At 39.7% G+C, this 23,093-nt stretch overlaps 3 protein-coding genes across 3 annotated transcripts; 1 reads left to right on the top strand and 2 right to left on the bottom strand.

Moving 5' to 3' along the window:
* Positions 1 to 346: 346 nt before the first annotated feature.
* efcab2 (EF-hand calcium binding domain 2) lies at positions 347 to 2,997 on the top strand. Its single transcript, XM_020657069.3, has 7 exons — positions 347 to 476; positions 636 to 720; positions 833 to 905; positions 1,538 to 1,614; positions 2,120 to 2,162; positions 2,349 to 2,415; positions 2,524 to 2,997. Exons 1-7 carry the CDS (start codon positions 452 to 454, stop codon positions 2,640 to 2,642), a joined length of 489 nt encoding a protein of 162 aa, XP_020512725.1. The 5' UTR covers positions 347 to 451; the 3' UTR covers positions 2,643 to 2,997.
* Positions 2,998 to 3,694: 697 nt separating this feature from the next.
* adpgk2 (ADP-dependent glucokinase 2) lies at positions 3,695 to 14,570 on the bottom strand. Its single transcript, XM_020646567.3, has 7 exons — positions 14,290 to 14,570; positions 11,189 to 11,348; positions 9,782 to 9,972; positions 9,569 to 9,665; positions 8,872 to 9,008; positions 8,418 to 8,554; positions 3,695 to 6,404 (listed from the first exon to the last, which is right to left on the bottom strand). The coding sequence occupies exons 1-7, from the start codon at positions 14,483 to 14,485 to the stop codon at positions 5,853 to 5,855; spliced, it is 1,470 nt and encodes a 489-aa protein (XP_020502223.1). The 5' UTR covers positions 14,486 to 14,570; the 3' UTR covers positions 3,695 to 5,852.
* A 748-nt stretch (positions 14,571 to 15,318) lies between these two features.
* ctsba (cathepsin Ba) lies at positions 15,319 to 22,803 on the bottom strand. Its single transcript, XM_020645653.3, has 11 exons — positions 22,646 to 22,803; positions 19,719 to 19,846; positions 19,510 to 19,595; positions 19,175 to 19,289; positions 18,599 to 18,714; positions 18,043 to 18,128; positions 17,827 to 17,973; positions 17,439 to 17,555; positions 17,151 to 17,279; positions 16,254 to 16,335; positions 15,319 to 16,042 (listed from the first exon to the last, which is right to left on the bottom strand). Exons 2-10 carry the CDS (start codon positions 19,839 to 19,841, stop codon positions 16,262 to 16,264), a joined length of 993 nt encoding a protein of 330 aa, XP_020501309.1. The 5' UTR covers positions 19,842 to 19,846; positions 22,646 to 22,803; the 3' UTR covers positions 15,319 to 16,042; positions 16,254 to 16,261.
* Between the last annotated feature and the right edge of the window lie 290 nt (positions 22,804 to 23,093).

The raw sequence follows: 23,093 nt of genomic DNA, 5'->3' as shown, positions 1-23,093 counted from the left end.
TAGGCCTACTGTCATTGTTTATTGCAAATAAGCACAGTTTTTGTGACATTGTTAATCAATCTGAGGTAATAAAGTGAGCAGACAAGCATCTAGTTGTGGATTTACAGTTTTACTTGTCAATGTAGAATGTTGTCATCTCAATGAAAATGTTGATAATTTAGGCTGGATGGGAAAAAAGTTTAATATTTCACAAACTTCTGTTTTCAGGCTCCAGCTGAAGCTCTGCACATAAGTGAAAATAATTGTGCGCTGTCAGTTTTCATGTGTACAATAGGGATTATTCAAGCTGTGTACTAGACATTGTTAAGTATATTTTTGCCGAAGTACAACAATGAACCTTAAGTTATTTAAAGTGATTTTATTCCTATTAATATTTTACTTTGCTAACTAGCTAGCTCCTTTTTGACCGTCCCTTTTTGTTGCTAGGCAACGGTTTAACAACCGGGCAAACATGGCGGAGAACAAGCAAAGTGCAGGTTCGTATGAGTAGTTTTATTAAGGTCTGTTTATAAGCATGACTTCGTATGGTTATGAAAGAAACATAGGAGGCAGTTGTCTTCTCTCAAGCCCCCGGGGCGCTGTAATAATTGTGCTCTTGGTTGAAACTTTGTCTTGGTTCCCCTCTTGTCATTTAGAAGTTGTCGTGTCCGATGTGCACAAGAAGATCAGAGCAGCATTTGAAGTGTTTGACTATGAGTTAAACAACACAGTGGACGCCCGGTGAGCTCTAACACAGTGATATGATGATAAGTCAAATTTGCAGATAAACCAGTATAATGTAGCCTATGTCAGTTTAACACTAATTTAAATATGATCCATTTGTGTTTTCAAGGGAGATTAGCACCATCATCTGTTCCCTGGGCTGCTTCCCCTCTCAGGCAGACATACATGACTTCATAGCTGAGGTCAGAGTGGTGTTGGAAATATTTTTAGATTTTTTCTCATTAATACTTGAAAAGATAAGTTCATGGACTAAGGATGCAAGTTTGTTATGTAGGTGTTTCAGTTATGCAACACTTTGTTCTTTGACCTAACCTGTGCCAATAACAGAAAACAATTAGTCCATGGGCCAGACCAGATTCTGGTACCACTCAAGGTGGCAAAACTTAGTAATCATTTTTGAAAATGTCCATGTCTGTAGATGATATTTTGGTATGATAGACTTTCCTGAGTGACAGCCCCTCACAGTAAACAGCTCATGATGTGAACCACCCAAAAACTGAAATGCAATTTAGACATTGGTGCATATCCTGCATGTCCTGGTTTAGGCTCATGTTTTCTCAATGTTTAATAATATAATTATAAAAAATCAATCAATTATTCTTTATTTGTATAGCTTCAACTCATAACAAGTGTTATCTCAAGACACATACAAAAAAAGAGCAGGTAAAAAGACCATACTTATTGTTCTGTTGCAAAAAGCCGTTAAAAACCTTACTCATTGTTATTTTACAAAAAGCCGTTAAAGACCTGACTCATTGTTATGTTGCAATTATCAGCTTGTTTGTCAAAACCAAGCTGATTTATTTTCAACCAGGTTGAAGAGGACCAAACAGGATACGTCCATTTGGACAAATTCCTTCCAGCCATGACCAAAGTGCTGCTGGAGAACAAGTAAGACATTGACTTTATCAACAATCAATGCTCTTGTCTTGTGCCTGTCCTGTTATTCACATGTGCTGTAGAATACATGAAAATGCTCATTTTGAGGGTGAGATGAAAGCCAAGTCATGATGCAAATAGGTTCAAATAGGAACGCAGCCACCTCTCCTTCCTTTCCTTTCAAATAGATTCGGCCATGTTGGAAGGATGAATTACTGACATGCTTTGTGTGCTTTCTTTCTTTCCTTTTGAAGCACGTTGAAGCACGGTTAATAACACAGCTTCTTCTGGGTTGTTGAAATGAGGCTTAGCAATAAATAGTTTGTCCTTATGTTGTCCATCTATGGAAATATCTCAGCTTCACTTAAAACCACTGACAAAACCTGATCCTCTTGCAGACAACCAGGCTTAGGAATTACTTGCAGAATAAATATTGATTGATTTCTTGATATAAAGCAATGGCTTACAGATACAAATAGCCGTGATATTTGTTCTCTATGTGTGTTTTTTTCGTGAGGTTCCCTCCCATCCCTGAGGACCGTGTGCTTCAGGCCTTTGAGGTGAGAGCAGCTGCTGTTAACTTCATTCTCTGCAGGGTTGTAGTTTAGGAGCTCTAACTAGGTTAGCGCACACTGATTTTTCTTTAACTATACACTTGTTTCAGCACTAGCAAGTGCCCAGTATCTAAATGAAGAATGAGTCTGAGTCTGTAATGTCGGTAAACATAGAGGTATCTGTGTTTTCAGGTTCTGGACAAAGACAATAAAGGATACCTGGAGGCTGAGGAGCTCACAAAGTACCTGACACAGGAAGGTGAAGGTTCAGTTTCTACTTCGTGAGGAAAAGAAAGTATTTCATGTGAATGGGTTTATTAACCACTGTTGTGATGTGTTTGTTTGTTCATGGCTGTCTTCAAACCAGGGGAGGTCTTCAATCAGAAGGAGATGGATGAGATGCTGTTTGCATTCTCCGACCCTGAGAAGAACGTCATCCATTACAAAGACCTGATCTGCCAGCTGACCTTTGACACTGGCCAGTAGACAGTGTCAAGGTTTTATCTGAGAGAGATCTCAGGCACCATAGTATGAATAGGACTTTTTGTTTACAGAGGTTTTTTTTTATATAATTCAGTCCTAATCCTAAAAACATTGGCAGATTGGGGAAAATGTACCATGGCAACAATAAATGAATAATCTAAGTTGAAGTTTAACATACAGCTCTTTTTTTTGCTCCCATGCATTTAGATGTATTATCCAACCCCCTCTCTCCTATTTTCCATGTTCAAAGATCAGAGATGATACACGATCTTCAGTTGCACATTTTCAAATTGGATCTTAATGTAAAGTTTGGATCATTATATATATATATATATATATATATATATACATACATATATATAGTAAACTAAAATGTGCTAGAGTAAAGCCAGAAAAGGTTTATCGGTAAGTATTTCAGAAAGGCAGCTTGCTGCTGTCTGAACCTACAAATAGAAGCTGAGGCAATGCTGGGTCTAAAAATAGCACAGGCTCCTTACGAGCTCAGCAGCAGTGGGATTCAAACAGAAAACGTTACTTTTTTTTTTACCACGTATTGTTGACTCTAGTTAAGAAAACAGAGCTGCTCTGGCTCATGTGAGTTGTTCTGTAGATACATGTAATATCCCTTTCTGATTTCAATACTTATTACTAATGAATTCACCAATCTAATAAGTGGTTCATTTAAGTTATTTTTTTTTTAAACATGGTCTTTGTTGAAGAGTTTTCTTCTGAAGGACATCGTCATAGAGAAAGGGTCGTTCCCTATAGAAAGTGAAATACCTGAAATAAAAAATGAACTCAGGCTGGATGCAGAGATTTTGAGGATGTAAAAGGATACAACATTCCTGATAGTGAATCATGATGTCGTGGCAAAGAAGCCGTGATGTGAAAATCCCTTAGCAGGTCACAGATGTCTCAGAGAACTGTTTTGTTAAGTCAGCTGGAGTTCAAAAAATGTTTTATCTGAACTTATGCAGCTGGTTAGCTGTTGAATCCATGATGACCATGAACCATGATTACCAATAAATGAAATGAGTAAATTACAAAAGCAGTGATTGATTCTTTAGCATAGCATTTTATCTTTTAGTTTTGCATCAATCAACATGCATGAAACAGTGAAACACAGCTTTGAAACTTGGATGACATGGCCTATCTAGAGCTTAGATATGTACCGGGAAATGATATGGTAGCAAACACAAGCAGTTCGATCTCTGTACATGAATGCATGCTGAAGTTTTTCTTTTCACAGTAAAACAATGACCCGTTCAACTTTGTTTCCAATCACCATGCAAGACAAAGGCATCAGAAAATACAAGAAAAGCCCAAAGGTATAGAAAAAGTATTTTAAACGTTCCCTTTTCACTAAAAATCTAAAGTCAAAACAGAGTAAGGCTCATTTACCTTCAACATAATCAAACATTAAATCAGTACAGTCTCAATATACAGACAAAACAGTTGAATGGATTTCTTCACCTTAGGTTCTTCATTTTAACATCACAGCCGATCAATTGTTAAATGACTACACATGTTCCTCAATGAAGTATGCTTTAACATTCAGCTTGACATAACTCCTAAAGACAGATGGACAAAATAACTACAGAATCTGCATGTTGATATGCTGGGATCAAACTCACTTCATTTTGAAGTAAATCACTGAAGTTGGGTCTGTGCAGGAATGTTTCATTTGTACATGAGAAAAACAGTAGAGTTCAAGTCCATTGGCAGTCAAAAGAAAGTGATTTCAACCCTAATAATAGTGGATGACCATGGGGACATTTGATTTATTAAACATTATTTTACAAGAAAGACATTTAGAAAGCCAATAATTGGTGTGACCCTGAAATATATTTTGCTCCTACTCAGAATGAGAAGGGTAAAGCCTCAAATGTGACAGTTTCTGTGTGTCCACTTCTCCACAGAACACCATAACATAATGTCGAATTTATAACTTCACGTTGACATTACCTAGGAAAAGCTAAAACTAGAGAATGTTTTTTTTTTTTTTTTTACCACATCCAGAAGCTTCTACTTTGCACCCATGTTAACAGCGGTCCACACTTTTTTTGGTCCTCATAGAGCAATAAATAGACACACAGGGAGAGGGAGGGAAGTTAAATATGACCCACAATAATGCAATTTGACAAAGTTACATTTTTGAGAAGAGGAAAGAAGGGGGACAAGAAAGTAGGAAACAAAGATGATGGAGGTAGAAAAGAGATTATTGACATCATATCCAGATACCAACAGTGGTCTCATAGCATCTTTGCTGTGTTATTGAACTGCAACTGACCTGCAGAGGAATGACCATCTTAAAACAAGTAAAACTATTTTTTTCACATATATTAGGAAGAATGGGTGTGATCAGGCTACAACTGTACTTTCTCAGCCATTTAGAATGAAACAGGAGGATAAAGGCAGGATGGTTTACCTTTTTTAACTTTCTGAAAGCACTTTAACGGCAAGGCAGGGATCATCACAGTCATGATTACTGATGACACCCAGAGAACAAGCTCCTCAACAAACAGAAGATCCAGCAATTGGAGTAATAAAACAACTCTGATTTGCTGCATAGTGAAGTCACAGGTTAAAATAAAGACAATTTATCATACAGCAGACATTGCAAAGCTTTGTCACTAACATGAACAGAAAGAAAGTTTGCTCTGTAATAAGAGCAGAGCTGATACACAAAGCATGACAACTTAGCCCGAGGCCTCCATGTGTAGACCGATATCAAAAACATGGTGTCTATATGATTTGGTCTCATGTTCTCTTCCTTATTAAAGGAAAATACCCGAAAGGCCTTTGAGAAGAAGAGGAGGACAAGAGTCAGAGGATGGGCTAAACTGACACGGCAAAGAAGTTGGGTGTAATGAATCAAAGCGAGACACAGCAGGGCAGTGTTACCTTCAGAAATGATAAAAGGTTTTGCACTCAGGCACAGACTGGGTAAATTAATTAGTGTTTCAAAAAGAACTGAGCTCAAACATTTAATATTTAAAAGTCTGACCTGATTAAAAGCCGCTGCAACCTAACACCTGACTCCTGAGAATGAAAATCAGAATGAAATCATTTTCTTATAGTACACCTGGCAGGTGACATCAGCCTGATCTCATAAGGTTACTTTGCATCAAAGGTAGATCATGTTTCTAGAGTCACATATACTTCCAACATCATGTCAGCATTGCACACAGATAGACCATTCAGTGTTCTTCACTAGATCTGCAGCACCAGACCAGCAGCTGAGATGTTGTCCCCTCCCCCTGCAGTTTGATAAACCTCAGTGCACACCAGCACTGGAGCTACACAGATCTCATAGTCCTCCTCGTCCCAGCAGCTCACAGGCCTGCTCTCTTGTAGAGGGATCCGCTGGCTGCCCTCTTGCCGGCTAACAGAGAAAGAGTCGTCCATGATGAGCCTGGCCTTGCTGGGGTCAATGTCGTTGGAGCCACAGACGTGGCGGTTAGCTGTGAGAGAAGCTTTGGCGGTGGCTGACATGGTGTTCTTCCACTGGGAGCCATGTGTGACAATCATGGCCTGAAAAGCAAGTGTGTGGACGTGTAGTCGTGTCAGCGGCTTACCCTCACCACTGTTTGTTTCTTCACTGATGTCCTTGTAGCGTTGGTTCAAAATGCGGTAGACCTCCCTCATCTGGTCCAGGACAGTAGCTACACGAGGGTTTGGGTCAGACAACACTGTGATGTTCGAGCCTTTAAGGAGACTGAGCAGGTTGGGAAGCTCCTGTTCATTCATCCCTAAAGAGTCAGCCTGCACAGAAGGATAAGGAGGAGGGATTTATCTCAGGACCTACCTTCAACTGGACTGTGAACTTGATCTTGATGTACAAAACTTGGCAGGTGCACTTTTGTTTAGATGTGAGACAATTTTTTGTAATATGTCAGGCATTACATACTCTACTATCCTGACATGTAAAATCAGGAGACTCAATATTTTTTTTGTTTGCAAATCCATTTAAAAAAAACTTTGTGGAGTGAGATTAAACGATTTCATAGAAATGAAAGATAATGGTGAAGTGTCAGACTCCACATTATGGGAGATGTTGAAAGTTGTTATTTGCAGGGATATCATTTCATATGAATCTGCTGCTAAGAAAGAGAAAGTGAGGCGACTATCAGAGACTGAGAACACTTTCCCTGCCTTAGAGACAGCATACCAGGCTTCTAAGTCTCCGGATAGTTACAGGGAGATATTGAAGCTTAAATATGAGAACAATAGCTTCCTAGATTGTCAAATAAACAACCTTCTCCTGAAGTTAAGACAAACACAATTTGAACTTGGGGACAAACCTGGGAGACTCCTGGCACAGCAGCTCAGAGGCCTGGAGACCTCTGTGCAGATACCAATCTGTTTTAACAACTCTTTTTTGCCTCCACAGTTAGATAAAACCTATCATGTCTGGAGGGAGAGGGGCTTGGTAAACGTCACAGACCTTTACATAAACGGACACTTGTCTTCATTCAATCAGCTGAGAGAGAAATTGAATCTGCCCCAATCACACTTTTTTCGCTATCTGCAAATGAGACACTATGTTCGATCCAAAATTCATGATTTTGAGACCCTCCCAGCAGAAAACACATTTTTTGATGTCCTGAAAAACCCTCCCAACTCCAGACATCTCATCTCTAAGTTTGTGTTTTTGTTTGACAGTTGTATCTCAGCCAATACTGTGAAGATCCAGGAGGCTTGGACAGAGGAATTGGGCATTGCTCTGTCACAGGTTTTGTGGGATAAGAGTCTGTCTATGATACATTCTTGCTCTGTGAACAATAGACACCAGCTGATTCAATTTAAGGTGGTCCACCGACTTCACTATTCTAAACACAGGTTGCATCGATTCTATTCTTCTGTTTCCCCGTTGTGTGACAGGTGCAAAGTTTCAGAGGACACATTGACTCATGCCTTCTGGTCCTGTCCTTTGCTCACTGGATTTTGGTCCAAAATATTTGACTGGTACTCTAAGGCCTATAATATACTCTTTTATCCAGATGCTGAAGTTGCAATCTTTGGCTGCTCACAGTTGACTGAAAGTCTCCCCTCACGCCTGCAAGGCTCCCTAGCACTGGGGATGATTATCGCTAAGAGACTCATTCTGTCAGACTGGAAGTCGTCTTCCCCGCCTTCTTTTCAAACATGGATCTCTGAAATGATGTCAGCCATACGAGTGGAAAAACTCAGGTTCCCGAGGACAAGTTCCATTAAGAAATTCTTGGAAATCAGGGACCCATTTCTTGCCCATTGGACAAAGCTAATGTGGGTTGAAAACTCACCTTGTTACCACCACGGACCTCTTCTTAAGAGACTTAATACGCAGCTTATTTGGGTTTACTGAGTGACTGGCAGCTATGTAAGAAATTTCTGTTTACTTTTCACTTGATTTTTTTTAACCTAATTTTTTAATGTACTTGTCTGAGCTGTGTTTGTTTGTTTGAGTTCATGTATGTCCTTGTATTATTTGTATTACGCACAAAAGATAAAAACTACAAATAAAATATTGAAAAAAACAACAACAACAAAAAACTTTGTGGACTGCGGACCCCAGGAAGAATAGCTTCCTGCTATGCTGAAACTAATGGGGATACAGAGAAACCAACCAAAAGGTACATTTAGTTTCAAATGACCTTGTGGTATTTGTCAGGCGTCTTCCATCTTTTCATTCAAGGCCCTAATTAAGTTGTTCTAGGATGAATGTCTCACGTCTGTGTTTGACCGTCTCCAGTGATGCTTCTGTGCATGTAAATGTAGTTGTTCAGTAATACATACACGGGGGATGACGTAGTGAAGAAGGTCTTCCATTATACTCTCCTCAACAAAACTGGCCATCTCAAAATGGACTCCAAGCTTTGGAGAAGAGGTCAACAGGAGGTCAGACAGGCGGGAGAGGAGAGTGTCTCGCTCACCTGGAACGAGGAGAGGAATATGTGGAAAGAGAGAGAAGACATTCAGACAAAAAGGAAAGAAACACAGAAAGAAGACACGTCACTGATGTTCAGCCTTTAGAGAAGACTAGTGGAGTGCATCAGAATGTAGAATCTGACCTGCCTGTCTTTCATACGATGTAATACTCAATCTCATACGAGCTATTTTATCATACCTTTTCTGATACCAGACAGACTGGTCTAACAAGTGTGGGGTGAAAACACTAGGAAAACCTCAGATACTGAGCACAAAAGAGACTCTACTGCTGCTTCACAGATGAATAACCCGTATAACTTACCCATCTGGAATGGGAAGTTATCCATCATTTGCAGGCCTCCCACCACCAGCAGATCTGGTTTGAAGTCCTCTAGTTGCTCCGTAAACTCCTCCATGGAGTCCAGGTATGGGTTGTGGTCGTCACTGTGGATGATGTATCTGAAAAGCACAAACAGTCAGCTTACTGTTATTATGCAGACTATTATTGGAACAGACTCTGACAGTAATGCACAGATAAAAGCTCTGTAAAGAATCATTCCTGTGTAAATGTAGTTTGAATAATCGGCCCTTTAAAAGAAACACTCCTCATTATGAGTATTTTCATCCATGAAGGCAGAAATACATCAACACTATTCTTTTTACTGTCATGATAGTTCGCCGTGCAGTAAAACATCAGCTTCTCACTGGCGACCTGAGCTCACAATAACATTCTAGGTAGCTAGGTTTTGTTTCAGTCCTTTGTATTCATCTAATCAGCAAACAAAGGTTAATTAGATCTTCATCAGAAATCAAGAAAAAAATAACTCCGTTATAATGATCCCTTCAATCCTGGTGGAAGTAATCACTTTACGAGGGTTCCACAGTATTGACAATTTAAATCCAGCCCATGGTGCATGATGGAAAAATAAGTCTCGGACTTAATTACACTCACATACACAGTTCACCTGGTTTGATACCTGGTTCTCAGCATATCAACCAAATGCTCAGCTCACACTGACCTGTTGGCTCTTCGTGAGGTTAAGTGTCCCCAGCTGGCACCTGATGGATACTCAAGGATCAGGTGAATGTCCGGCTCTTCTACTATGTTACCTGCCACTGAAGGGACAAAACGGAGAGAAGAGAGGCACAGCAGCATTGAAGAGAAGAATACAGAGTTTAGAAAACAGAGTTGACATTTAGAGTGTACCAGCAGTGTGATTTCATGCATGTACCTGTAATGTGCTCGGACAGCACATCAGTAAAATCGGGGCTAAAACTTCCCCCTAGCAACACGTCACATCCCTCTGTTGCCATGCGACCAGCCATTACAGGGGCATTGCCGCCTATTGCCCATCTGTTTCCAGGTAAGTCACGGGACGCTTCCACCAGCTCACTGAACAACGTATCATTCAGCATAAAACGCCTGGAAGACCAAAAACAAAAACACATTAGTGAATCATCACTCAAACTGAATGTCAGGAACATCGATATTATGAACGCTTCCTCATTTGTGTCATGTGAAAATCCTTCTCAATAGACACTGTGTTTGAAATGTGCTCTATAAATGAGTCCATCTTGTTCATGTTAAGTGATGGAGCTGAAATACTGTGACACACTATGCTCAAGATTACTTTTGAAAATGACTTTCCCCTGGAGGAATTCATTCAATTAATGTTGATACTGTTCTAAAGTATCTCGATCAAACAAAACAGACTTGTTTTACTGCAAAGAGCTCCATGGAAAGGTGAAGATGTCGGAGTTTCGAGAGCTTCATAGTTTCAAAAGAAAAAAAGAGAAGTCACAAACAGGAGAGAGAGAAAGAGAACACACAAAACAAAGATGGTAACAACCCCCACAGCTATAGTGAGTTAATAATCCCTTGACTAATCCTGGCTGTACTCAGGAGATTCAGGTAGTTGACTTCCTTTTTGTGCTATGTTAATACCCAAGTATACATTGACAGAGTAGAAACCCTTCAATCTTCATTTCTTATTAACTGAAGGTCAAACATTCAGATATAGATAAAAGTTTTATAAAAGACAGTTTTGTGTGCATGAACTCTTCCACTAAACGTTATTTTAGTAGACACAATCTACCAGAACTTTTTATTCATAGTAGTTAAAACTTTCAGATAGACGGATGGAGATTCACCTGATTCTTGTTCATGATGTAGAGAAATTATATTTCTGACTCATCACTTCTCACAAATCTGTATGCATCTCCCTCAGAGCCTCTCTCTGAAGCTGCACTTGGGTAACTATCCTGCTAATTCTACAGTAAAAAATATTGGCCAGAAGATACTATGTGAACATCATGGTATAATGTCAGTGTGTTAAAGATCAGAGAATGAGTCAGGAGTTGTGTTGCCTGAGGGCCAGACAAAGAAACTCTCTTAACCTCACTGATGACAAATGGCTGCTCAGGCCTTATAAACTGTGTACACACTTCCTGTTTCCCTTCTTTCTTAAGCAGTTACGCTGCCACACCATGAAGTTAAACATTAAAACTCGGCAAACCAGTCACATCACACGCAAGGCTGAAGTATTCAAATATTTGCAATGAATTTAAATAAACTTGTGGTGAATTCAGGCGTCATTCCCTTAACAGTTATATAATTGATTCTCACGCTCAACACTTACTCTGCAGCAGCTCCCGGTGCAAAGAAGTAGGCAAAGCTCTGGGCCAGCTGCACAGCATTTTCTAAGTAGTTATGATGAAGCGGCTGTTCCGTAGGAGTGAGGTCAATCTTATTAAGCAGCGATACGCCATCCACGATCAGGTCCACACAACCTCCAAAACCTGTCGATGAAGGGGTGAGTAGAGACACAGAGACAGGGAAAAATGAATATGTGATTCAAAGCACACCTCATGAGCATGTATAGGACATAGATTCTGTAACACTGAGGAAGACAATAAAGAGATGGCCTCGAAGAAGAAGGTGGAATACTAAACATTCCCCCCTTGCAGTAACAGTAAAAACCAAGCACAAAGAAATGTAATACCAGGGTGCAAGCTTTAGTAAGCTGAGTAGAGAAATCTGCACATGCGCGGTTGCTGTGACACTTATCCTCCCCAGTGGTTTGTCAAATGATCTGTTACATTTTCAGCTGCTGGATCAAACTTCATCAACGCATGGCCTATAGCTACAAAGATATTTTGACAAGCCTGAACAAAAACCAACATGCTCAGCAGCAGCCCCAGACACCCAATATGTGTAGGACATTTGTTAGCCAAAGGTTCTGCAGAACAGCCCACATTTGAATTAGTTTTGAATATTAAAACTAGTCTGAAATCTAGAAAACTACGGTAGTCTGAAATCTAGACTTCAAGCGTCTGTGTTTGCAGATGTTTTTCACTGCTCAAATCTTAATAATTCTTTTAATAATTTGAATTGATTACAATTAGAAAATCGATACCTAAAGCGTCCTGTGACAATGACAAGAACCAGTCAAACCTATATGTCATTTTGTAGGGCTAGGCTAACATCATGTGATGTTGCTTTCCTTTATTCTGAGTAAGTATATTGTTGTTATACTGTTAGCCTGATGATGGACTAGTACCCAAACATTGCCAACAAATATTTGTTTGTAAGTTAGACTGTGTGCGGGAGTTTACCTTTCAGTCTTGAGTGATTATAGTGTAACAGGTGTGACTGCGTGGCTGAGCCTGATGTTGAAGTGGTTAAAGGTTGAAAAGAGATATGATGATTACTTCTGTTGTGTGTTTGTACAGAAGATTTAAGGATAAGATCATCACAGTCAAGACACAGGCCTGTTGCACACATTTCTGAAATGTGCCACAAGTGGTTTGATGTCTTCAGATTCCATCCTTGAATGTAAATAGATATATTGGATATATAATGCACTTGACTGTGTAAAATGAGGGTTGATGATGAGATCATCTACGATGGTTAAGTTAACCCACATGTATGGTAAAATATTGGCGCTTTAGGCTCCTAATGTGCATGATGTAAACTAAAAACACATGATATTAGGGCTCACTCAGGATTAGGGACACGTGACTTCATGTGTAAGGAATAAGGAATATAGGCTTCTTACTGGTTGTAACAGACGACATCACATCACTCCAATTTGAGCTTCATTACACTGGCTTCCTGTAAGTTTTAGAATCGATTTTAAGATTTTACTCATTACTTTTAAAGCACGGACGGGGCTGGCTCCAAGCTATATAACAGACAGAGCTACTGACACCATATGAGCCAGCCCGCAGTCTTAGATCCTCAGGTGGAGACCTGCTGGTCGTTCCAAAGTCGAGACTTAAAACTAAAAGGTGACCGGGCCTTTTCAGTCAGGGGGGGCCCCTCGACTTTGGAACGACCTCCCTGAGGAGATAAGACTCACAGTTTCCCTCAGTTTAAAGTTTCCCACAGTTTAAATCCCTTCTTAAAACATACTTTTACAGACTTGCTTTTATGTGATGTCGTCTTCTTAATGTCTTTTCTTACTGGTTTTACTATTTTTATCTTCTGTTGCTTCTTGCTGTCCTTTTATTCATGCTCTTTATTCATGCTCTTATCTTAACTCCTCTTATGGTTTAACTTGGTAATTTCTTATCTTACTTACTTTGTCTATTTATGTTTTATATTTATATTTACTTTGTATTTTTATTAATATTACAGGTTTTTTTTTATCATTTAATCACTTGTTTCTATTTCTTTTCCTGCTCTTACCTTCTTATTGCTGTTATCTTTTCTTTTTTTTTCAGCTCCTTTAGTTTCTTACATCTTTTTAAATCTTTGGTCCTCTTGGTCTCAGCTCTTGTTGTTGGGTTCTTGTGTTGCCTGGGTTCTTCTGATGGTTCTTCTGATGGTTCTTGTGATGGTTCTTATAATGGTTCTTCTGATGGTTCTTCTGATGGTTCTTGTGATGGTTCTTGTGATGGTCGGGTTATATATGTCTGTTGGTATCATGCACTTTGGGTTCTTTTTTGTTGAATTGTATTTAATTATTTTTAGTATTTTGCATTTGTTATGTTCTTGCTGTTGTTTCTGTTCTTCTGTGTTTGGTTTAGTTTGTTTTTGCTGTTTGTCAAAGCACTTTGTAAACCTGTGTTTTTAAAAGGTGCTATATAAATAAAGTTATTATTATTATTATTATTATTATTATTATTATTATTATAAGTGGGTGAGTCTATGTAGGGTCGAGGTGGTTAGTTAATTTAGGGTCTCAGGCTCTCAGAACAAACTGTTCCAGATCGTCAGACAAATCTCTGATACCTGGTTTCTATGCAGATCATTTCTTATCAGCCCTCTTAAACATCACTGTTTGACCTTTGACCCTACACCAAACAGCACTGTGTTTGTGCAGGCTTCAACATTCATCTTAAGTTAAACTTAGGTCTGCTCCCATTCATTTAATGATAAAACATGATGAAAACTATACAATAACTAAAAACTAGAACAAAGCGAGAAGCTAATGTTGTCAGTGTAGATGACGAAAAGTTCCCTGCAGTTTAAATCATTTACAATAACATACTTTGTCGAATACCGCCATAATAATAATAATAATATTAATAATAATAATGCTGTGAAACATAAAAATAGTATACAGTGGGTTTGACAGCCACTATTGTTTTTTGTTATGTAAGAAATTAATTAACATTAGAGCATTTAGAGGAGCATTCAGAAGGCAGCTATGAGTGATAACACACATTTTGAAACATAATCGATCATTATTATGAACTAAGCTTGGCTAAGTGATGTTAGCATGCTCACTCTTACCGACAGCCACTCTCGGTCTCTCGACGTCACTTATCCCGACTTTACGTTCAGCCTTGAGCAGAGAGGACAGCACGGTGTCCAGCCGGTCATCCAGCACTACATTCTGGGGTGACCGGAACCAAAAGGCCAACAGAACCACCAGCGCGGACACAACAGGCCCATATTTGACCCACGAAACCCTGCCTCCCCCGTCCATGGCTCTGCGACCAGCAGCTAGCTTCAGAGGCTCTCACTGCCTGAAATGATCGAGCTGCTTTCGCCCGGTAGACCAATCAGGAGCGCTGTGCTGACTGGTGTGTTTGTTTAGAGAGCCGGGGTGTCCCGGATGCCGACTCATCGGAGGGATACCTCGTTAACAACGAATGTCTTCATTATTGAACGGAGGCTTCTTCTGGGAGCATTTATTTTACTAAGCACTCTTGTCCACGGTGGAAAGTTTTGTAAGAAACGAACCACTCATTTTTAAAATGCAAAACAAACACTCCCCCCAGTGTTTGTTTTCACTGACAACAAGGCGGAAGTGTTCAAGAGAAACAGTTTAAAAGCTGTTTTCCTTTATTATAACAGTTTGGCTATAATTGTTTAACTTTTTCTGATTAGCATTCCTCCAGACTCAGTCATTTAATAACCTGTCTATAAACAAAATATATACATATGTTTTAACTACAGGTTAGCCTGTTCCCACATTTCATTCAACTTTGCTGCACAACCCCTAAGTGCAATACTAGTTGACAACTAGCAAAGGTGGATTATATTCTAGGATTATTTATATACTCTGCCTGTAATGTACATGTTTTTTCTTAAATATTATTATGTATTCTAACTGGGATTTTGTTCTGTTTGTGTGTCTTCATATTTAACAACCACTCTTTGCCATATGAGCCCCCTATCACAAGCATTTCACACAGTTGTACTTTCATAAACATCTTGACTCCTTAAACTTAACCCACATTTTATTTGTGAATTACTCCCTTCAGGTATGTTGTGCTTTAAGTTAGTCATAGAAAGTGATTAGAAACAACCAGCATGTGACATCACATTTGGAACCATTTATTGTTTTATTTTTTAAAGGTGACAACAGAAATCTAACAATATTGTTGATCTATACAGGCAGACAACAAAAACATTCAAATTCAACCATATAAAACGTTTAATAACACTAAAAGGCATCAAATTACAATGATTACATCCAAACACTACAGAGTGGCATTAGACATAATGAGCAATTTAAAAAACTATCCTTGGCTGCATTGTTCAACATTCATTTGAATTATGACCAGTTTGATCTAAGATGGCTAATACTTTAACCAGTGCAGATAAAAAAAGGTAGCTGTGCTGTGCTCATATCTACAGCAGGACAGATTGTCAGAGATAATGTGCACATACAGATGATAAAAACCTCAAAACCCTTTTGGGCTATCTTTTGACTGACCTTGCTTTAAGATGCAAGGAAAAAGACGTCACACATCTAATTAAAATAAAAGAAACATCTGAAGTACACGTGAGATGTGCTCAGAGACATAACTGTTGTCATACTCTCTGCCACATGAAAGAAGTTTAGGTTGCTCTTCAGTGGCTTTATGGTTTGTTTACTAAAGAAAACCACATACTGTGAGTTTGAGGGTGTTGAAGTTGACAAGTGAGCTTTAACTAGAGAGACTAAAGGGAGTTGAATGCAGACAGAGTTCCAGAGCAGGCAAGTGGAGTGTGTCGCCCTCTGGTGAAAAAGTAATAGACCTTCAAGCTGAAAAACCTGAAAGAGAGAGAAACGTTAAGAAACAGACTATAGCACATATCCACCACACTCTTTAAGAGGTACAGGGGCTTAGAGCTATGGGGCTTGAGCAAATACTTACATTCCAGTGTATTTTATGACTTCACATGAGGGAAGTTACTCACAACAGATTTTAAAAGTTTGATTCAACAGTGTATGCAATATTTCAAGGAGATGTTTGTTGTCTTACCTTGGTGTTTATTTGGGAATCCCTGCCACAATCTCAGACTCAATGCCACAGTGATCAGATCCACGGAGGAATTTGAAGAACCCTGAAGACCAGAACAGTTCTCACATAAACTTGTAAAACAGATTTAGCTCAACAACAGCAATAACTGGCATGTACAGTATGTGTCTTAATGTAAAACAGCTGTTTAGTGTGTGTATACATATATATATAGTTCAAGGAGTTAAACATAGTGAGGTGATGAAGATTTATTGGTGCCAAGCCTGCCGCAGAAATGCATTCATCCTAAAAGAACAAACAGACTGCAAATAAACAGTAGTAAACTAGTGTCAAATCAAATGTAATGGTTCTGGGGGCGCCAATAGCCTAGTGGTTATGACGTGTGCACTATATACAGAGGTACAGTCCTCTATACCTCGAGCCTTTGCTACATGTCACCCCCCCACATTTCCTGTCTCATAAAGGCAAAATGGCCCAGAAAAAAATGTAATGGTTCTCAATCAAATGTTCTTTGTATAGCCCCAATTCATAACAAATGTGATCTCAAGACACTTCACAACAACAGCAGGTCTAGACTTTTCCACTTCTTGTTCATGTTTAGGTGCTGAAAATCTGAACTTGAGCATAAAGCATTGAGGAGCTGAAATGATAGAAAAGTATCATGTCTTTTGAGCCAGCAGATTAATGGAGAGAAGTGTGACTTTTTAATGTAAAGATTATGTTTGTCACACTTCAAAGCAACATTAATTCAGCACAGACGACAGCTGAGGCTGTTGTTCATGTTGTAGAATTCAATAACATACCGTGTATCAAATATTCTGGCTACCGTTAACTATAAGGATTGATAATTGCTGTTTAGATTAAAGTAATAAAAAAGGTCAAAGGGGTGTCTCTGCTCACCGTTATCACCCCAGTCAGTGTTCCAGGAGTTGGCACAGAGCCAGTAGGGGACACCATCCTCCACCCCCCAGCCCAGGATCTTGATGGCGTGACCGCCAACAGCAGACCCGGAAACATGCTGATACACACCTGAACACAAGAAAAAGAAGGCAATGAACATAGTCGGGGAGGTCAGTGAGGGTTTTAAGTATGCATGAGAACACCAAGCAAGCATTCAAAATCAGCATTTAAGCTGAGCTCTTCAGTTTGAGAGTGTACGAGGATTCAGTGAGGCATGGGCCTTCTTACCGGACTTATACAGCACAAAGTCTTCATAGACGGTGAATGCGCCCTCTACTGGGCCATTCTTCTCGATCTCATGCTGAATCTGCTCCTCATCTGACTCCACAGTGTAAGACGTTTTACCTAAAACACACATTCTGTTAGGACACGCCTGTGCAGTTGAAGTTGTGTTAACTGACATGAGTGTTAGGTTAGTTTATGACAGATATACCATTTATAGCACAGATACGGGGATTCATATGGCTATGACAAACCAGATATTTAGTATTATGTACAAAATAGTCCAGATTTAGTAATAAGTAATTCATTGGCCTGTTACAAGAAAGTGCTTGCTTAGACTAAATCCTTTCCGCACCATTACATATTTAATACTTCTCTTCTGCCTCCCTCTCACCAAAGTGCTTGTCCTCTCTGTAGCTGGGAGTGTATCCAGCTTCACACTTCAAGGTGCACTGGGGTGTGTCTCCTCCCTCTCCAGAGCAGGACGGTCTGCTGCCGTTCACATGGTGCTCGCAGGGGGCGATGGTGTAAGGACGACAACCTGTAGACAGATCATTGAGTTAGAACTGTAGGGGACACACTAAGATCACAGTGAAGGAGCAACTCTCACCGATGTGGGATTCGTAAAGTCCTCCAGACACAAGTCCCTGTTTGGTCCAGTAATCCCAGGCAGCTGAAGGGTAGCCACCATTACACCTGGAAAGAGAAAGATGTTTTTCTTAATGTCCCATCAACATTGTTGTCCACATACAGGGTGCGAAGAACAAACTGGACAAGGTTGTTAAACCAGGCAGCAAGATAACTGGGAAGCAAATGTACAGCATCTCTTTCCTGACAGACCAGTACACACTGAGCCATCAAGATCACAGCTGACCCTCTGCACCCCCTTTGGTCAGAGTATGAACTCTTGAATTCAGGGCGCAGGTACAGAATGCCCAGGATGAGGACTAAAAGAGGCATTACATCCTTTGTACTGCGCAGTATTCAGCTGCTTAATAAAAACTGTTTTTATGTGTTCTTATGTGCTGTCCTGTAAATGTTTGTTTGTAGTTGTGTTTTTTTTATGCTCTCTGTGCAAGGCAAATTCCCCTAGGGGCAATAAAGGTTTCATTCATTATCAAACAAATCTTAAAAACAGTCACTTTTCACACACGTGTGCCTCTCACCCCATGCCACAGGTCTCGCAGCAGGTCAGAAGATCCTCTGAAGAGATTTCCACACTGACCTTGGCGTTGCTGTGGATACACACACGGTCAGAGATGGCCTCTGCAGCACCAAACGCCTGTGAGAAGGGAAAACCCACGACAAGATCCTTTTAATACAGCGCCCCAACGAAGCCCTGCCGCCTTTATACAGAACCAAACAGTCACATCGTACCAGCAGGGACAACTCCTCCCCAACATTGCGCCTCTTTAGCTTTATACAGAGATCGACGAGTGACACAAGTGAAACAGTTCTTCATTGAACAGGTCGTGTTAAGGGGTCTAATGATATTTTCTAAAACCAGGATCTATGGTTGCAGATAGAATATGCATTTCAGACTGCACTGCCCTTTGAAGCAGGTGTGTAATTGGGGGCTGTATACTGTGGAAATAAAATGGTGTATGATCCTTTGAACATGACCGAACACAAATCATAAACAAGATTTGTCACACCGTTTCGTCTTCCTAAACATAAATCCTCAAACCATGCAGATAAATACAGACACATTTTTCCAAACTGTTGAGCAGTTTCTTCCTCACCCAGCATGATCCACATGAGCCCTGGTCTCTGATCTCCTTCAGGGTGGGACAGTTGGGCCACTGCTCTCTGGAGTCAAACTGTTGAGGCAGCTTCTTGTCTCCAGCATACTGAACCCTGCAAAGCATAACAGTGTTAGAGTCAAACGTTACCGTGTGCAAAACGGCAAGTATACATTCAGAAAGACTTGATGTACTTCTCCAGTTTGTATAGAGCGGGTGGAGTACCAGAGTTTTGCTCTCAAACACTGACAAAGACACTTTAGAGGTTTTAACAAATGTAAACAGTGGCTGTTTATTCAGGAGACTTAAATGAAACACGCAGCATTAATACTCACATAACTGGCAGTTTAGGTCCCTTCAGCATTGTACCGCAGAGTCTCCTGACATAACTGTAGTCCACATTATGGAAGTTGTGACCAGCCTGAAGGAGAGGACGGACAGTCAGTCAAATAGAGATGATTAAGGCACAGACACAAAAAAAAAAAAAAAAAAAAAGGACAGAAGAAAACATAAAGGTGATGAGAAAAAAGAAAAACAATCTCACCGTCCAGGTAGTGTTGATCTTGTTGATGTAGTTGACCATCTCACTGGACAGTGGTTTGAGGTGGGGTCTGGCCAGGCTCACAGACAAGCTGGCAGCCAGTAACAGGAAGGCTGCACGCCACATTCTGCCTGCAAAACAAAAGACTCTCAATGTTTCATTGTGAGCTTAAATCCACTTCAGTTCACCTCCTACACTATAGTTACCCTATTTTATAAAACTGATAGATGTTTTCTTTAAAATGTGTTTTTCTAACATTAGTGGCAAATTGTAAAAAGCTGTGATACGTCACATGGTTTCAAGTTTCCAATCCTGAAACCAGGGTGACCTTGGGGGGGGGGGGGAATGTTCAGACTAGGCCACATCACGCTGGTTACATCTGTAAGTGGAACATGCATACACAGTGTACACAGAGAGAGAGCAGATAAAAACCTCTCCTCAGTCATGCTTGTAAGTTACCTTTCCAAACAGTCAAACACTGCTCCTGGAGGCACATAAGTCCAATTTAAGTTAAGCAATTTTAAATAATATCTAGAAGGGGGCGTAAGACCTTTAATATACAGTGTAATATCAAAAGAAGAAGTGTTAGCAATCTAATAGAGAAGTGAGCTCATGATATGCAGGATGTTACAAGTCAATATAAAAAAATCAATATCAGTGCAGACACTGTTCTTCCTTGTAAACCTCACAGGAGGAACTCGCATGCAGCGTCATGCTCTTCCAAGATGGGTTTTTATTTTGTGTGCTCAAGAGGGATTAGAAAGTACAATATTTAAAATCGGTTCGTTGCCCAACATAATATTACATTATAGCTCCTCAGTGACTACACTGGCATGCTGCCAATCAGATTCCTCTCTCTTGAAAAACAGCCGGTCTTGTTTTGCTCCTGAAAATCTGCACACCTGTTTATATCACAGAAAAACCAGAGGATAAACTATGAACACACACGAAAGTATGACTTCCAGTGAAACTTCCGCTAGTTTGAAAGCACATGACAGAGGTGAGGGAAACACCATGAGCAGGAAGTACAGTGAAGGAACAGAAAACAGACAAGTCCCTTTTCAAAACGACATCTGTTCCCTGAAAAGATCTGACAAACCCTTATCACTTAAGAGTCTTTATGTGATAGCCTAACCAGGTTATTTTCAGTGCTCACCTTTCTTTAATGCCATAAACACTTCTTACAACATGTCCTATTGGGTCTAATGCTAAGAAAACTTTAAAGAATGTACTTGTCTGGGTGAAAGACGTACTGTTCACAAATAGGTCATGTTTACTGGAGAGACTTATGTAGGCAGCAGCTGTTACAGCACATTTGATCATTTTGTTTGTCATGCCAACAGGATTGTTTTTTTATTTTTTTAAATCAGCTAAAGGAACATTTTAAATGACGGATTCTTTTTTTTAAGCTTTAAAGGAAGTGGTTACCAAGATTTGGCAAAAATGACAAAACAATGATTTTGATGCAACTTTGGGAAGTGAAACATAAAACAGCTGACCAGCACACTCTTTCTCCCCTCAAGAAATCTGTCTCAAGTCAATGACTTTGCACACAGTAGTCGTCAATATTTGACAAAGGGCTCCGCAAACATGTTGTGAGTGGAGGGCTGTATGATCTGAGTTTTGCAGTTCTATGCATGTCTGAAAGGTCAGGATGATGACCGTTTATTTCTGATGCTAACCGACAGATTGTTAAAGAGCATCTAAAGGTGTAGGTGTTGTGATGTTTGTGTTTTTTTTCCCCCCTAGCGTGGGAGGTTTATGCTGAAGACAAAAGTAAGAGAGTCAATGCTGAAACCACAGAGACTAGTCAGAAAACTTCTTCCCCAATGCCCTTTATGAGAAGAACCACATGAACTTGTAAGAAAAGACTTTGATGTGTGGATTGAAAATAAAACATCACTTTTTTATAAACACTGTATTGTAGGCAGGACAAAGGCATATCCTTCATCATTCCTGCTCATATTATACAATGTTTACTCTTTACTCCCTGAACAAAAACCTGGAGAAAAAGCTAAAATACTTAACAAATATAGTTTCACATCTGAAAAACATACATATGTAACACCTTTTATCTTAGACAACATAGTCCAGTAAGTTTAAAACTAAACAATACAAAAGGTGGTGAGTTATCTCTGTTTATCTAGTGACTAAAGTAATTTCTTTATCACTTTTCCAGGTTAACAGATTTTTATTCTTTAGGTAGCCAGCCAAAAAAAACACTCAGATTTTTCATGATTTTATTTTTCATCCCCTCTTTGCCACTGAAGGAATCAGTCCGAGGAAGAATCTGGACTGTTTTATTATACGGATGTTTTAATCACTTGTTCATTCTCAGGCTCTGATCCTCAGCTGTAGCAGACATGTTTGTAATTAAATAAAACAAGTCTCGACCCCTCTCCCTTTGGTACAGTTTCGCAGAGGACTGAATGGCTGCCTACAGCTCAAATAACAATACTTTCACTTTCCATTTTAATGTCAGTATTATATTACATGTTATAAAATTAACTTCAAGTGCTAAGTTTAGTTTCAATCTTAAAATATGACGCTGTCTACACCACATTATACATATATATCATCTAATGTGTACAGAGAGAGTGTTTTGGTAATCAGACCTGACTGTGTTTTTCAGCCACACCTGGCTTCAGACTGTTATCTTATCACCTCTGAACATGAAGCTTTAAATGAGTCATGTGGTCAAAAAACAAACCACCACCAATTAAGCTATTGTTACAAATAACTTCAACAGAGACAAAAAGAACAAAAAATTCGATGTATTTCTAAAAGATTAATTTAAAACACTTCGTACTCTCTGTTAATGTTGCTGTTGTTGTAAAGTGTGACAGATTCAGCAGGCCTGACTCTGTAAGTAAACAATCTGTAAGCATCGGCTGATTAGTTTAAATAGTTTAGGAACAAAGTGTAGATACCTTTAGTTCGAGTTACAGCTTCTTGGTGTTAATGTCAGGAAATCTTCAGCTCCAGGTTTCCCCTCTCAGACTGTCTGTCGGTGACAAACACAATGTGTAGTTGTGAAACGATCGTCCGCTGTTTTATTCCTTTCATACAATCACGTGAGCCGGTCACATGAATGTAGGTCATGTGACCGGCAGCCTGCTCCACTCTTTCACTCAGCTCTATCGCTGTCACCATAAATCAATCATGTCCTCTCATAGACTAATCAACATCTAACACAAGATAAGACGGGGGGGAACAATAGGGAAAAACACATTATATGTGGTGAAACGGGATGGTGCAGTACTCCCACCTGACCGCTGGGTGGCGCGGAAACTTCCGCTCTCACAACTGTAAGCACTTCACTCAGATGGACTATTGAATACATATTGTAGTGGCCAAAACCAAAAAAAAATCTAAATA

This window comes from Labrus bergylta, chromosome 3 (genome assembly GCF_963930695.1).
Source record: "Labrus bergylta chromosome 3, fLabBer1.1, whole genome shotgun sequence".
Classification (NCBI taxonomy): domain Eukaryota; kingdom Metazoa; phylum Chordata; class Actinopteri; order Labriformes; family Labridae; genus Labrus; species Labrus bergylta.
This window is presented reverse-complemented; position numbering and strand designations above follow the sequence as displayed.

What these genes read in the sequence shown, in the direction of transcription:
- adpgk2 (XM_020646567.3), bottom strand. Translation starts at nt 14,485, where the DNA reads ATGGACGGGGGAGGCAGGGTTTCGTGGGTCAAATATGGGCCTGTTGTG. An exon ending in GCACCGGGAGCTGCTGCAGA is followed by an intron (nt 9,973 to 11,188) that starts GTAAGTGTTGAG and finishes TTGGTCTTCCAG; the next exon opens with GCGTTTTATGCTGAATGATA. An exon ending in TTCACTACGTCATCCCCCGT is followed by an intron (nt 6,405 to 8,417) that starts GTATGTATTACT and finishes CCTTCTGTGCAG; the next exon opens with GCTGACTCTTTAGGGATGAA.
- efcab2 (XM_020657069.3), top strand. Translation starts at nt 452, where the DNA reads ATGGCGGAGAACAAGCAAAGTGCAG. An exon ending in GGAGAACAAGCAAAGTGCAG is followed by an intron (nt 477 to 635) that starts GTTCGTATGAGT and finishes CTTGTCATTTAG; the next exon opens with AAGTTGTCGTGTCCGATGTG. An exon ending in AACAACACAGTGGACGCCCG is followed by an intron (nt 721 to 832) that starts GTGAGCTCTAAC and finishes TGTGTTTTCAAG; the next exon opens with GGAGATTAGCACCATCATCT.
- ctsba (XM_020645653.3), bottom strand. Translation starts at nt 19,841, where the DNA reads ATGTGGCGTGCAGCCTTCCTGTTACTGGCTGCCAGCTTGTCTGTGAGC. An exon ending in GCTCATGTGGATCATGCTGG is followed by an intron (nt 18,715 to 19,174) that starts GTGAGGAAGAAA and finishes CCCTTCTCACAG; the next exon opens with GCGTTTGGTGCTGCAGAGGC. An exon ending in TGCGAGACCTGTGGCATGGG is followed by an intron (nt 18,129 to 18,598) that starts GTGAGAGGCACA and finishes TTCTCTTTCCAG; the next exon opens with GTGTAATGGTGGCTACCCTT.